Source organism: Protopterus annectens, chromosome 1.part0, assembly GCF_019279795.1.
Source record: "Protopterus annectens isolate FY-2018-M chromosome 1.part0, PAN1.0, whole genome shotgun sequence".
NCBI lineage: Eukaryota > Metazoa > Chordata > Ceratodontiformes > Protopteridae > Protopterus > Protopterus annectens.
In genome coordinates, this window is record NC_056725.1 from 967,522,125 (window position 1) to 967,537,496 (window position 15,372).

At 41.0% G+C, this 15,372-nt stretch overlaps 1 protein-coding gene across 1 annotated transcript in view; it reads left to right on the forward strand.

Annotated features, from left to right (window-relative positions):
- Window positions 1–15,372, forward strand: part of LOC122798758 (mediator of RNA polymerase II transcription subunit 23-like) — a 363,374-nt gene that overhangs the window by 260,653 nt on the left and 87,349 nt on the right. The window contains exon 4 of the mRNA XM_044067899.1: window positions 11,545–11,669. Within this exon, the coding sequence (XP_043923834.1) occupies window positions 11,545–11,669 (125 nt within the window). The remainder of the gene's footprint in view (window positions 1–11,544; window positions 11,670–15,372) is intronic.

Sequence of the window (15,372 nt, forward strand, 5' to 3'; positions counted from 1 at the left end):
CTGCTGTTCTCATCACAAAAGGCCCTTCCCACCAAGGTCAAAGTCCACTCTGTTAGGATTATGGCTACTTTTTAAGCCTTTTAGAAAGGGGTAGACTCGGTGTTCTAGAGATGGCAACTTTGTCATTGGTACACACTTCACTTAGCATTATAAAATTGACTCGATTATGCAGAGGAAGTGCAGGTTTTGCTAGGAATGTTCTCCAGAGATTCTTGGACTTTTACTCCTCTTTCTTCTCCCTGACTATGTCATCTTTGGTAGTTATAGCTTAGGCTACTGTAATAGTGATCTAATGATGAACACAGTACAGCTGTATAAGTAAACTTACCATAGCAGTAGATGTCCAAATAGATCACTGTTGTAGTACTAATACCCTCCCTCCTACCCCTTCTGGTCGTTCTGGTGTAATTTTATTGGGGCTTTTTTTTCTACCTGATCTGTCTGTGGGGATGGGATTACGGGTCTATATTCAGCCATTGAATGGATGTTCCATTGAATGGCTGAACATTGAACCTTATCCTTCAAACGTTAATTCAACGAACGCTCATTTCATCGATGGTGAAAGTAACTAGTTGGCCATCACTTCCCTGTGTGCCCCACTGCTGCATTTCAAGCCCACCCAGGTGTGGGGCTTCACCCCCCCACCCTCTCCATCTATATATACCAACTCCGAGACTGCACTACAGTGGGGAAAAGACCAGATGGGTAAGTGGTGGCCAGCTAGTTACTATCCCCATTGATGACGTGACCGTTCGCTGAATGAACGTTTGATGGATAGGGTTCAATGTTCAGCGTTCTTTGGAAGTTCCATTCAATGGCTGAACATAGACCCTGGGATTACACCAATCCCTGTCTTTTCTGCTTTTTCCTAGCACATAACCTTATATTTAATGTTCTAGCCTTCTTCCCTGAGAGGAAAGAAAGCTTTGAATTTTGATGCTCGTATGTCTACTTTTATACCTGCATGTCATTGTGTAGTTTAGAATGTACATGTGCATGGAAGGTACCCTAAAGCCTTGGATGTTGGTCAGACATCCAGTCCTTGGCATGCTGTATAACACAGCTTAGGCTTCTGCCACAGCAGTCTATTCAAATATATACTGTTATGGCAAGTTTGTTTACACACCTGTACTATCTTAAGTCCCAGTGTATCAGAGAGCAGTAGCTGCTTTAGAGGCTTTCATGTGGCTTCTGGAACTGCCGTGTGGTCCACTGTCCACAGCTTTATGGTATGTGTGTTAAAAACTGGATATTCAGTCTGTAGTGAGAACTGAGTTTGCTAAGGCTGTTCTACAGTGCATCCTAAAGCTCAGAAGCAGTCCCCTCTTCCGTCCCACAATCTTAAGTTGATTGAGTTTTCACAGATGTAAGGAATATTGCAACAGTGATTTAATGCAGAACATAGTACAGTAACTTACCTTAATGGTAGATGTTAAAGTATATCATTGTTGCAGTACAAATGCCCCTTCCTTCATTCCCCTAGTGAGTTACCCTTTTCAGTTTTGCCATTGTCACAGTAGAGATTACCTAAGTTTTTTCCTTCTCCATTCCTAAAACTTCCTATTCTAAGTTCAACCTGCATTTAATTTTATAGGTCTGAGTTCTCTCACATTACTTAGGAAGTTTGTATTTTGTTTGTACTTTGATTCAAAGAAATAAAGCTCTGAAGAGGGTGAGAACATACGCCTTGGAGGCAAAGGACCCTGAGCTTTGGCAGACTGGCTAAGCCGACACCGTCTTTGCAGTGAAAATCCCAGATGTAATGAATACTGCAACAGTGATCTGTTCTAACATCTACTGTTGTGGTGATTTGCATACAGTGTCTTTCTGTGGCTTCTTTGTTTGCACATCTTAGAAGTGGAATAAACGTGTATTAAATTTGGGACATTTGACACTTGTAGTATCACAGTCTCCTGAATTTTATGCAGCACTTCATACCAGCAGTTGCATTTTTGATGTAGTCCTTGAGAATAACAATTAACTGTAAGAAAACATCCTTCACCATTGCAACATCACTAACCTTCTGGGTGTCCTTATTGATAATTTTAATAATTAATAATAAAATTGATGAAGCAGTAAAAACACACACAAGCATACAGTATCCAGTTATTTTATTTGTGAAAGATCTACTCTGATCATCGGTAGTTTCTACACATTGTGTCTGCATCATTTTCCATTTATTAACTAGGTGCATAAGCTGGCTGTGGACCCTTTTTAGCCATGACCTAGGCCATAAGGGCAAGGGAAGTACAGATATCAGTTGCATTTTGGGAGGTGGGTAGAAAGTGGAGTACCCAGAATAAAAAGTACATACTGCATACCTCTTAACATCTTAGAGTAAAAAATCTGGACAAAGCAAGAAATAATGGGGGGGGGGGCAAAGATCAGAAAACGGGGACAATTTTGTAATTATTGCTCTTACAAACTTAGAAAGTTGTTAGAATAACAGGTTTTGCATTGCCATACATTTTCTGAAGGTATGAAGTCTGCAACTCAAATATCTGTCATTATTTTCTGACTGTCTTCTTCAATGAGTTGCTGATGATTTGCCAGAAAATCACAATTTTACAAGAAACTGACCAGCAAATGAAACAAAAATCTGTATAGTTGAGAAGTATTGACACACGTGTATCCATAAAAAGTATCTGCAAAAAAAAAAAAAAGCACATGCTATGGCAGAACATACAGACTCCAGACATGTATTAGTAGATTATCATTTTATGAGCACTTAACTCATGCATCAGGTAGCCACATGATTGCAGTGTTGACAAACTGAGAAAACCACTATGGATTCCTTTAACATTATTATGAGGTTGAACACTAAAAAGTAACCACAGAAAGTACTAAATCATGTATAAAATACATTCAAATCATTTAGTAGTAATGAAACTAATTAATAAAATGTAAAACAGAAATTATACAATTACCCCAAAATGTGGCTGATTTGCCAGCGTGCCCGTTGTAAATCCCACAATACATCAATGGAAAAAAGGTCTGGTTGCCCGGACTTTTTTCCGTTGGTATAAAGTGTCCAAAACCTTTTTTTTTAATAAATAAAAATAAAAAAAAAAACGGAGCAAAGGAGACTTTCTTTTCCGTTACTTCCGTTTCAAAGCATTGATGTACTGGGTATGCGTAGGAATGCAAGTGTCATACGCATGCGCAGTACATCAACACAAGGAAGCAGTATACCACAACTGGCAGAAGAACAGTAATGCGCCGTGTATACAAAGACATTATTTAAGAAAAGTAAGTATTTTTTTTTCTTAAATAATGTCATTGTATAATAGCAGTAACCGACTCCATTGTTGTGGTATATTGAAATTTACCCACGGTTGGCTTTATTTAATCACGAGGGCGAAGCCCTCGTGATTAAGCCATGCCAACCATGGGTAAATCTTCAGTATACCACACCACATAGTCGGTTATTGCTTAAATAAAAGATGTAAACCGTGAGCACGTGCATACAGATGCATGACAAAAATAAAATCCCGTTCTGATCATCACCTAAACGTGTGATCACAAAATTTTAATGTGATAGTGGAAAACCTCAATACCAGATGACCTTGTCCCACTTACCACCATTTCTACTTATATTTGCTAACTCAAATGTTTCTGAGTAGCTCCGAGTAAAGACAACATTTTCTGAGATACTGCAATATCAGTATTGATGTAGAAGATGCATAACTTGAAGCTTTATGGTTACACTTGTCAATCACAGCTGACTTGCTTTTCTGCCTGACATCCCCGCATCCCCTTTAGAATTTTGCCCCTCCAAAAAAAAATTGGCAGCCTAAATCCTTAACCTAATATTATATTCCTGCATTAACCTTGTGCTGCTGTAGCGTTGTCACCTCACAGTTAGATGTTGCCCGTTCGATTCTCAGTTAGAGCGTCTTCTGTGTAGCGACATGCGTGAATGGGCATTCCTTTGTTGAAGGTTGTGCGTTAGGCCCGGCAAGCCAGTACGTAAAACTCTACTGCCGATCATTAGTGTACTGGAGTTCCGCTGTGGCGACCCCTAACCGGGAAAAGCCGAAAGACACATTCATTAACCTTAAAACAAAGCACATAATCACATTTATTCATTTAAAATAAAGACTGTAATTTGTATGCCATCACACAAAAAGGGTGCAGACACACACTTACATGCTTTCATTCCTAAAGAACTAAATCTCCCTAGAATATTCAAATGAAAAAAAAAACTCCAAGAAGTGACTTTAATAAATGTAGCTTTCCTAGCCAAACAAGCTTGTGAAAAATACATCTCAAAGAAAAAAAAAACACTACAAAATTCCTAGCACTCCCTTCCTCCAGAATATACAGTAGATTACATTCTTTAAGTAAACCATCAAAAACCTATTTCAAAATTAGAAAAACACATTAACTTTGAACATCAGCAGCCATCTTTTCTGAGAATGTACCCCAAAGACCTGTCATGCATACCTCTCAACTGTACAGATTTTCACAGTATGTCCAGATTTTGGTCTCATATTTTTGGTCCATTTTCCATAAAATTTTGTTTTTTGTCAAATTAGTGGTAAATCATTAAAAACTGAAGTTTAAAAATAATGAGACATTTGAGTTTCAGACTTCATACCATTCAGAAAATTCATGCCAGTACAAAACCTGTTATTCCATCAACTTTGAGTTTCTAAGAGAAGTATTTAAAAATTGTCTCAATTTTTGGGCCTTTGTCCCACTTCTAATTATGCTTTGTCCATATTTCTTGCTCCAAGAGATTGCGAGGTATGTTGTCATGGCCATCTTCATCTCTAAAGCCAACCTACTTCTTGTGTGTCTGTTGCAGTAAAGCACCAAAAGACATCCATAGTCCTTAATGAATGTTGTTCCAGAGCTTAACTAGGAATTCCCACTCTATGAAACCAACCACACAAAACTGTTAAGCCCACCATCACAGCTACAGAAATCACATTCTGAACAGTCAAAAACTATGTATTATAAAAATAAAGAAAATGAAGTGAAATTTTCCCCTAGCTAATCTCAAATAATAATAACGAAAAAAATTGCTAAGCAAGCAACCCAGAAGCAGTGTCTGGTAAGTGACTTACTTAGTTGTACAGTAGGCAAATGGAGCCGGTGGCAGTCATATCAGAGGCTGCTGAAAGGTCTAAGTGTAGCAGCACATTGTTGTAAACCTCTGCACCAAACTGCCAGACGCTAAGGGGAAAAAATAGAATACCCTCCCCACACCCTCAGTTAGTCAAAATCCACCCAGAAAGAACTACACCAATGTGAAAACCTTCTAATCATTAAAAAAACCCAAATAGACAAAAAAATGTGATTTCCTAATATGAAATTGTTTACCTAGTATCCTTTTGTGAGATGGAGATTCCCAAAGCAGTGATGCATGGTGTGTGTGTGTGTGTGTGTGTGTGTGTGTGTGTGTGGTGCCCGAAGCAGAAGCAGTTCGCAAGTGCCGGTCGGTCAGCTCCTGTATTCTACGATACCGAAGTCATCAAAAAAGCTAAGTACCCCATTGGGGACCTTTTCTTGCCTCAGCCGATGTCAGAAATTACTGAAAAAGTTAACAATTGTCTTTTTTGTGGTAAACAAATACCTCATAAGGATTTCCACTCTTACTGCCTCCCTTGCCTGGGCCCAGACCACGACGTCTCGGCCTGTGTAGCCTGTGCTCGCTTCAACAAGCGTACTCTCAGGCGCCGGGCGGAGTTCGCTGGAGACTTTTTCGGCGATAAATTTGCTTATACCATGCCATCGGATCTTCCGACATCGCAAACTCCCAAAAAGCGAAAAGACCGGGACCGACATCCTCGGCCCGCGTCTACTACCGACTCCACGCCAAAACCTAGCGCGAGTGCTCCGGTTCCCTCTGAGACGGTCTCTCCACTGCTCCGAACCGAAGACACCGCAGTACCGACGACTCCAATTCCAGATATTACTCCGACGCCAGTTATAGATTTTCCTCCGGATACCGAAACTGAGGAGATGCCCGAGACCATTGCTGTAGACAAGGTCACTCCTGCACGTGGAGCTGCCAGGCCTCCTATGGCCATGTCTATTAAGGCCTACACTAGGGCTAAGGCAGCCAGCAAAACAAAGCATATTACTTCAAGGTCCTTACCTCAGCCGACTCCAGAGACACAAATTATGTCCATGGCTGCTGATTTAATTTCCGTGATTAGAGGTTCACAGACCCATCTAGAGAGAGCATCCCAGCCTCCTCCTGATAAAAGGCCCCGGGTTGAACCCTCAGACCCTACTCCTTCAGATGAAGACTCTGAGGGCTCTGTCCACTCTGATAGCCAGGAAGAGCTCTTCCAGACCTATGAGGACTCTGATGCAGAAGATTCCATTCCTTTGGCCTCCCCTCCTGAGGATATTTCCTTTGGGGAAGTTCTGCACACCATGAGGGAACATTTCAAGTGGCAGGGCCAAGAATATTCTGATTCCAGGAAACGCCTTAGGACTTTCCTTAAGAAGCCTCAGAACAGGCCCTTAGCTATTCCTCCTGTACTTGATGTTCTGGATGATTTGTATTCTGATTCTAGTGCTACCCCTGATACTCTCCCTCCTGCACCAGCCAAGCCAGACAGGTATTACAGGGGTCCCAGAAACTCATTCCCATTTATTCAGGGCCCATACTGTTGATTTGGAAACTATTTCACAGGGGCCTAAAGGAGTTTCAGCCTCCACCTCTAAAAATCCTTTGCCCTCCAACAGGGAGGCAAGGTCTTTAGAGAGATGGGTTAAAAAGGTTTACACTTCCACTACTTTATCTATGAGAGCTTTAAATTGCCTTTTTCATATGTTCCAATATCAGGATTATCTCTTAGAAGATTTACAAAGAACACTAGCTTCTCCTGATCCTTTAGACAGGAAGACTTTGCAGGAAGCTGTACATAACACTCAGCAAGTAAGCAATCACTTCCTGCAGTGTGGATATGATGCACTGGAAGCTTCATGTAGGGCAGCTATGACAGGGGCAGTGATGCGAAGACATGCTTGGTTAAAAGATCAACCTCTACCAGATCATGTAAAAGCAAAACTTCTGGATGCACCTTTGGAAAAGAACAAGCTTTTGGTGCAAATACTAAGGATGTGCTAAAGACCATTGAAGAAAAAGCAAAATCAGTTCAAACTGTAAAGGATTTCCTCCAGGTTCAACCCCCCAGATTCAGTAGGAACTGGCCTTCAAAAAACTGGTCCTTTCCTAATCCAGAAAAGTTTCAAAGGGGTAAGAACAGACGTGGCCGAGGAAGAGGCCAATACAGAGGCCCTTACAGGGGACGTCAATGGCAGCCAGGAAACCAAAGAAGTGACGCAGGGGTTTCTCCTGCCCAACAACCACAATCTCAATGACTTTCCTCTACTACCGCCTACCAGGGAACATCTAGAAGCTCCCTTGGGCAGAAAATTATCTCTGTTTGCAGAAAACTGGCACAGACTGACAAAGGACAAATGGATTTTGGACATTATAGACCGAGGGTACAGGTTTCATTTTCATACCCTACCAAGAAAACAAGGCATGCCAAATATACCACAACATCAAAGGGCAGAAGCTATCAAGCAAATCTCTCTGCTAACTCAAATGAAAGCAATAGAAAGAGTTCCACAACAAGAACAAGAACAGGGATTTTACTCAAGACTGTTCCTTGTTCCAAGAAAAGAAACTCAATGGAGACCAATACTGGACTTGTCCGCATTAAACACCTTTCTCATAGTACCAAAGTTCAAAATGCTGACTCTGCAGCAACTCCTTCCCATGCTGGGCAAGGAGTCCTGGCTGATTACTCTGGACCTCAAGGAGGCATACCTGCATGTCCCTATCAGACACAGTTGCAGAAGATACCTCAGATTTCTTGCAGGGCCAGAGCATTATCAATTCTCAGCATTGCCATTTGGCTTATCTACTGCGCCCAGAGTGTTTACAAAATGCCTGGCTTCAGTAATTGCTCATTGCAGGCTCCAGGGTATACAAATTTACCCGTACCTGGACGACTGCCTCATACAAGCGGACGACAAACTGATGTTGACAAAAAATCTGGAATATGTCATACGATTACTTCAAGCTCTGGGATACACAGTCAACTTCCAAAAGTCAAGACTGCAGCCATCCCAGCAAATAATCTTCTTAGGAGCCAAACTAGACACAGCCTCTCAAATGGCTTACCTGACAGAAGATAAGCAAGAGAAGTTAACTCAATACTTCAAAGATTTAGCAAAACTCACCCAGATGACTGCAAGGAGATTCCTACAGGCCCTGGGTTACATGGCATCCTGCATTCTACTGGTTCCATTAGCAAAACTACACATGAGAAAGCTTCAATGGTACCTAAAAGCGTTTGGTCTCAGCACAGCAACAACTTGGAGACAATCATACCACTCATTCCATGCTTACAAAAGTAATTCCTATGGTGGGCTTCGTGAGCAAGGAAAACACAGGTTTGTCATTCAAAACCACAGATAACACAGACCATGACTACAGACGCCTCAGACCTCGGATGGGGCACATGGAAGGCAGATGTATACAAGGACAATGGTCTCCAAAGGAAACACATCTGCATATAAATCAAAAGGAAATGCTGGCAGTAATGCATGCTATCGAGGCTTTTCAAAACCAACTCCAGCAAGGTCACTTAATGATACGGACAGACAACACCACTGTGATGTGGTACATAAACAAGCAGGGGGCACTCACTCTTATCCCCTTTGCAGACTGACAATGCAGCTTTGGGAGAAATCACTGAGTCTAAACATCCAGTTACAATCACAGTTTGTTCCAGGAAAAGACAATGTGTTGGCGGACAGCCTAAGCAGGAATTTCACAGATCCACACGAGTGGAGGTTGCATCCGAAGGCTTTCAGACAACTCACTTCGACATGGGGCAAGCCAGAAGTGGACCTATTTGCCTCTCACCTCAATCATCTACTACCAAAATTTTGCACAAGGACATACCATCCAAAGGCTTGGAAAATAGATGCTCTTTCATTCAACTGGAGCTCCCTAGCAATCTATGCATTCCCACCTGTGCCACTGATGACCTCAGTATTACTAAAGATCAAAGCAGAGAAGCCCAAGGGAATCATAATAGCTCCGGATTGGCCAAGACAACACTGGTACCCACTACTACGGAGCATATGTCACACCAGGAGGTGGGCCCTCCCTCAGTGGCCTCTACTTTTGACTCAGCACAATTTCGAAACACTGCATCCAAACTTTCAGACTCTGCAGCTAACAGCCTGGGAGATCCCATAAATAAATTCAACTTGCCTCTCTCTAAGGAAGTTCAGCGGATACTAACAGAGGCTCGAAGACCGTCCACCAGAAAGGTCTACTTAGCCAAGTGGAAAAGATTCAGCAATTGGAATGCCAGCAAAGGGCATGATGCATCATTACTGAACATCCCACTTATCTTGGAATATTTGGCAGATATGTTACAGAATGGCCTCTCATATTCATCAATAAAAATACATGCATCTGCCATTTCAGCTAGATACAACACTGATCCTCCTGTATTTTCTCACCCCTTACTAAGACAATTCCTCAGGGGAATCAAGAACATTAAGCCACCAAGAAAGACCCCAGTGCCAGCCTGGGACCTCAATTTTGTCTTAGAAAAACTGACTCTACCTCCTTTTGAGCCAGCAGCTTCAGTTGACTTGCAATTTCTCTCATGGAAAACAGCTTTCCTGTTGGCAATTACCTCAGCAAGAAGGGTTTCGGAACTACAGGCCCTAATGGCAATACCACCCTTTATTATTTTCCACAGAGACAGGGTTTCATTAAGGACCAACCCTACCTTTATGCCAAAGGTGGTATCTAGGGTTTCTCTAAATCAAGCCATTCATCTGCCTGCCTTCTTCCCCAATCCTGAGAATAAGGGGGGAAGGCTTTTACATACCTTGGACATTCATAGACAACTTCGATACTACCTGGACAGAACCAAGGCCAGTAGGAAGTCTGAACAGCTTTTTGTAACTTACCCTGCAGTCCAAGGAAAAGCAATTTCAAAACAGACTATTTCTAAATGGATTGGACATTGCATCAGATTCTGTTATTCCTTTCATGGAAAGACTGTTCCAGCCTATGTCAGACCACATTCCACCAGAGCTACAGCCACCTCTACAGCATTTTTAAGAGGGGTGCCTACAAAGGACATTCTAGAAGCTGCTACATGGAGCTCCGTGCATACATTCTCAAAACACTACAATCTCCCCCTATATTCCAGATCCAGAGCAGGCTTTGCTTCGGCAGTCCTGCAGGGTTTGATTGCCACACCATCACTCTCCTAGAGCATACCTCCTCCCCCAGCTAAGCTATGATATTCTACCCACATGTTATGACTGCAGTTGCATTCTTGAAGGACATAGTACAGTTTTGTACCTACCATAAATGTAGATGTCCGAGAGACATGCAACTGCAGTCGAGTTTTTCCTCCCTCCATACCCCTCTATGCTTAGGGTCCACTCCTATCCCCCTCTCTCTTAGCTGGGGATATCTGTTATGGTGTATTTGTTTTTATTGCTCATGCATTTGTTTGGAATCCTGTTTTTGTCTTCCAATTTGATTACAGCCTTCCTTGGAGGGCACCTGGCATCTGGGGCAAGAGACACTGAAGAAAATGGCGTCGGCTGATGCTTATATACTCCAGCCGCTCTGACGTCGGAGAGAAATGCGACATCAGCCGACGTCGGACCCAGACTTTGGAATCCGGCTGACCGAGGGCTGCCTGAGGCAGGACAACCCACATGTTATGACTGCAGTTGCATGTCTCTCGGACATCTACATTTATGGTAGGTACAAAACTGTACTTTCTCAACCCTTGATGTTATGTATGTGGGCAATACAGACAGGACACACACACTGTAAAACATGGTTTTGTGGAGGGAAAGGAAGTAGCAGGTGCACTAGTATTTAAGTAATTGGCAGATATGAATTACAGAGTGATTTTGACATCTTACTTATAATACCATTCTAGTAAAGTCACTGTAATTTTGCATGCTCCTCACACAGCATGTTGAAGTTTCAGGTCTCTTACTTTGCATTTCTGTTATTCTGTGTATTGTTAATTAGGTGTGTAAACTTAGATGTGTACGTATGAGGGTACTGAAGTGAAAATGAACCAGCTTAGTTTGAGGAACAGCCATTGTTTGCAAGTCTAGATTTACATGTGCAAATTACAGAATTTCTTCTGTCACAGTCTTAAGGCCCAGCTGAAAACATGCATGGGCTACCTGTGAATTACTTACTACTGGTCACTTATCATAGAATGCTCTGTGTTGTGTTTTTGAAATATTGAAGTGTTTTGTCAGCTCCAGTTATGCTTTATTGATGTGTAACATGTTAAGAAGTACTGCATGAAATGACTTCTCATATGACCCTTTGTTGACTTAATTTATAACGTGCTGATGTGTATGCTAAAAATGCTACATGAAATGAATTCTGGTATGACAAGAAAAATAATTTAAGACTTTTGTAGAATTCATGTTATTTACAAGCCTGTATTTCAGAAATAGAAGAGATGTTAACTGTATGTTATTTGGCTTGTTTTCCTTTAGGACTGCCATGAACAGTGTGTCCAGTGGGTTGTTAGATTTATTCATGGCCAGCATAGCCCCAAAAGGATTTCATTTCTCTACGACTGTTTGGCAATGGCTGTGGAAACGGGACTCCTACCACCCAAGTAAGTCTAATGTATTTCTTATCAAAGTGAGATATTTGCTTGCCTTTCCATTAAACTTTGTTTTCCTGGCTTTTATTAGGTTGTCATTATAGTGATCATACAGTTCACTTATCTTGACTCCTGCAGCTGTATGGCCAAGAGATATGTAGGCTGAAATTCAAAGTCCTGGCAGACATTTGGCAGATAGTTGGAGGGATTCCATTCTGTAATTCCTCTTTTCCGGTCTCAGCTAAGTAAATGTGTGGTCCGTCTTGAAGCACATTGTACTGCCATACATTTACATAGCTTTGTCCTGATAAGACATAGTATCTAGGCTCGTATATGATTTGGAAATCAGGTCTGCTGTGTGGTAGAAGGAGTGGCTGAGCACACCTGCTGGATACGTTATTTGTTGTTCTCAGATGGTTATTTCGTTCACCTAAACTGCAGCTCAGGAAGAGTATTAGCTGCTGTGAGGTGTAAGCCTAGCCTGCTTAGACATATTGTAACATGTTTTGTTGCATTATTTCCATTGTTAATAAAACATTAGTTTTATGTTCAGGTTGCGCAATGAAGTGCATAGCCTGAGAGTGGGTACTAAGTAAGGTATAAGATATATATGGTCATAAGACCAACCTGCCTTGAGCTACATCTCGGCATCTATGAGTTGCACATTAGCATGGTTAGGTACAGGTTTTATGTTGTATTGTGCTACTAGCAGCTGATTGAAAGCTTACTTCTGAGTTTGTTTTTGAAGGAGTAGCAGATTTAAGTAGGAGAAAGGTAATTTAAATAAAAAAAAACAATCAGAGGATTTATTTAATTCACATTGCATTTATTTAGTTGTTATGCAGCCAAAGTAACATGACATAAGCGAATGATTTAGAATTGATTAGAATTATGTGGCATAGGCAGTGGCGGCTGGTGACTTCAAATTAAAGGGGGGCTGCAGAAGGCAGCTGAATGGGTGGGGCCAATGGGAATGGGGTGTGGTCAATTAGAAAGGGGTGGAGCTGTGGTCAAAACCACAACAACTGGAACTTTAATTAAATCTGCTGCCCTGGGTGCCAAACCGTCATTACGAGAGTCCAATCAGGACAAAATGAAGTGTAGAAGAAAAAATATTTCAGTGCATTGGCTACATGACAGCTTACTTAATATCTAGATGGAAACACAAAGGTTGTGAGGCATGAAAAAATAAATTACTTTTTAAATACATTACTGGAATGCCAGTCAAAATCAAGTATTAAAAAAAACAAGCAGCACTCAACTCAAACCACTTCTCCTTGTAGTGCAATTCTAATTATAATTTATATTCAGCTTTATAAAATTACCAAGTAACATGCTGAAAGTAGCAATCTCTGTGATACCCCCACTTGTAAAAATGTTTCTTATCCAAAAAGACCTGCTGCCTGACAACAACTATCTACTTGTTTCATGGGAAGACATGATCAAAGTAAAACATGAACAGCAAACAAGAAACAAGCTCAAGATAAATTGCTTAAAGGATTACTGCACAGGTTATGGACCACACATGATAGATTGGCATTCTCTTTAGTTTACATGTAAAGCCTGCAAAGATGACTGCAAGTCTCCAACAAATGTAATGAGCTTCTTAAAATACTGTAATCCTGTCCTTTATTACAAATACTGTCATATGCATTTCAGTACCTAAGGATTATACGTTATCTAGTTATGTAAATATTCTCTGCATGGCAACAACAAAAAAGGCTTTCAGTGTTGGTAATTCTTTAACAGTATGCTTATTAAAGCTTACTTGCATCTTACAATCTCTGACAAGCTTACCTAATGGTCATTAAAGCATTGCTACTTAAACACAGAGCAACAGGGCACTGCGACAGCATGCATTTTCTGAAGAAGCATAAATCAACAGTATAAAAATATGACAAAACTAGAACATTCTGCAAAATCAAGGACAGATGAAAATCCACTGCCGTACTTGTGTCTACCTTGGATGGGGGAATACTCTGCACACTTACACTGCATAACTGCTCCTTGCCTTGCTTGGACACATCCAGAATCACTACATGGGGGAGTAGGGTGCAACAAGTATGTCACAATTTGAAATGTCTCTGGCTGACGGTGATGGCTCTGACACTCATACCTCTCAACCTCAGAGCAAGAAATCTGGACAAAGCCATACACAGAAGTGGGACACAGGCCCAAAAATAAGGACTATTTTTAAATATTGCTCTTATAAACTTAGAAAGGAAATAGAATAGTAGTAGGTCTTGCATTAGTATGGATTTTCTGAAGGGTATGAAATCTGAAACTCAAATGTCTGCCATTATTTTTCTAACTTCAGTCATTAATGATTTGCCACTAATTTGCCAGAAAACCACAATTTTATGAAAAATGGACCAAAAATGTGATGCAAAAATATAAAATTGCCACACAATACAGCTGGGAACCCATCAAAGAAGGGAGACCTTTTTAATATTAGTACTGTTAACTTGAGCAAATGACAAAATTAGAGAATCTACATGCATTTCTGAAATAAAAGTAATCTATAACTCTGATCATTACAGCTATTTATAATTGTAAACCCTCCACGTTTTCTTCCAAAATTTCTATTTTGCGGAGGGATTGTGAGGGGGAAAGCAACATTTTGAGCCAAAATTGGGGACAGTTGAGAGGTGTAGATATTCCTTATTCTATAAAGCAATTTGCATGTACCTCTCAACCTCTTAATGCAGGAAATATGGGCAAAGCCAAACTGGTAATCACTTTCAGCACCTGGAACGGAATACAAATACAAATTCTGCTACTACACGGAGGGAGCCCAGCTGTTAAATTAATTAGAACATATCCTGCCCCCATACTACGAAGCTGTAGCTACCTGCAGGACATTTGACTGGGAGCTTAAGGTGTATACAGCTTATTTTTTTTTAAGCAGGAAACACCAATTGTAAGGAGCGTGAGCCCAAACTAAGCCCTAGGCTTCTTAATACAGTCAGTAAAATGCAGAAAATGGCAGTAGAGTACTTACCACACAGCAGTTGCTATCTGTAATGAGCTGGGACACTGAACAAGCTCTAAGCTTCACAGTAGTGTGTTAGTTATACAGCAAGCGTTAAATGTAAGGTATAAAAGACTTGACTGTTCCTAGTGTATCAATAGAACGTACTTGGTGCCTAGAAACTGTGACATAACTAAATGAAATAATTCAAGATGTTATTAAACTTTCTACCAGTTTGAATACCTAGCCCTAGGCTATAAACTGTATTACCTTGTCTGTATTTAAGTGCTACTGTACATGATGTTTGCTAGATAAAGATGGACTAGCTCTTTCAGTCCAAAGGCAATTTTCAGTTGGTGTTAATGCTAGTTATTGCTTTTTATCTCACTGGTAACTGTGCTTTTCATCTTACTTATTTTATCACTTTGTTACTCTCTCCCTTTATGAAACTAGTGACCCTACCTGCCTTAAGGATACTAAAGCTGAGGAACTGCCCTGCATCTTTAAACCAACCCAAATCCTGCCATCCTCACCCTAAGCTAAGGAACGGAATCTTTCTTGCCCTGTGCAAAAGCCCCTCAAGGACAATATAAAAGGAGAAAGTATGTGTAGTACAACTTCTGTCTGTTGCAATACCACTGCATAAGTACCTGTTAGGCCCTCAGCTAGGGTGGCCAGCAGCCAAACCCTTTCTTCTCCTGCTTACTAGCTTAACATTCCCCCCTGTACCCTTTAGAACTAACT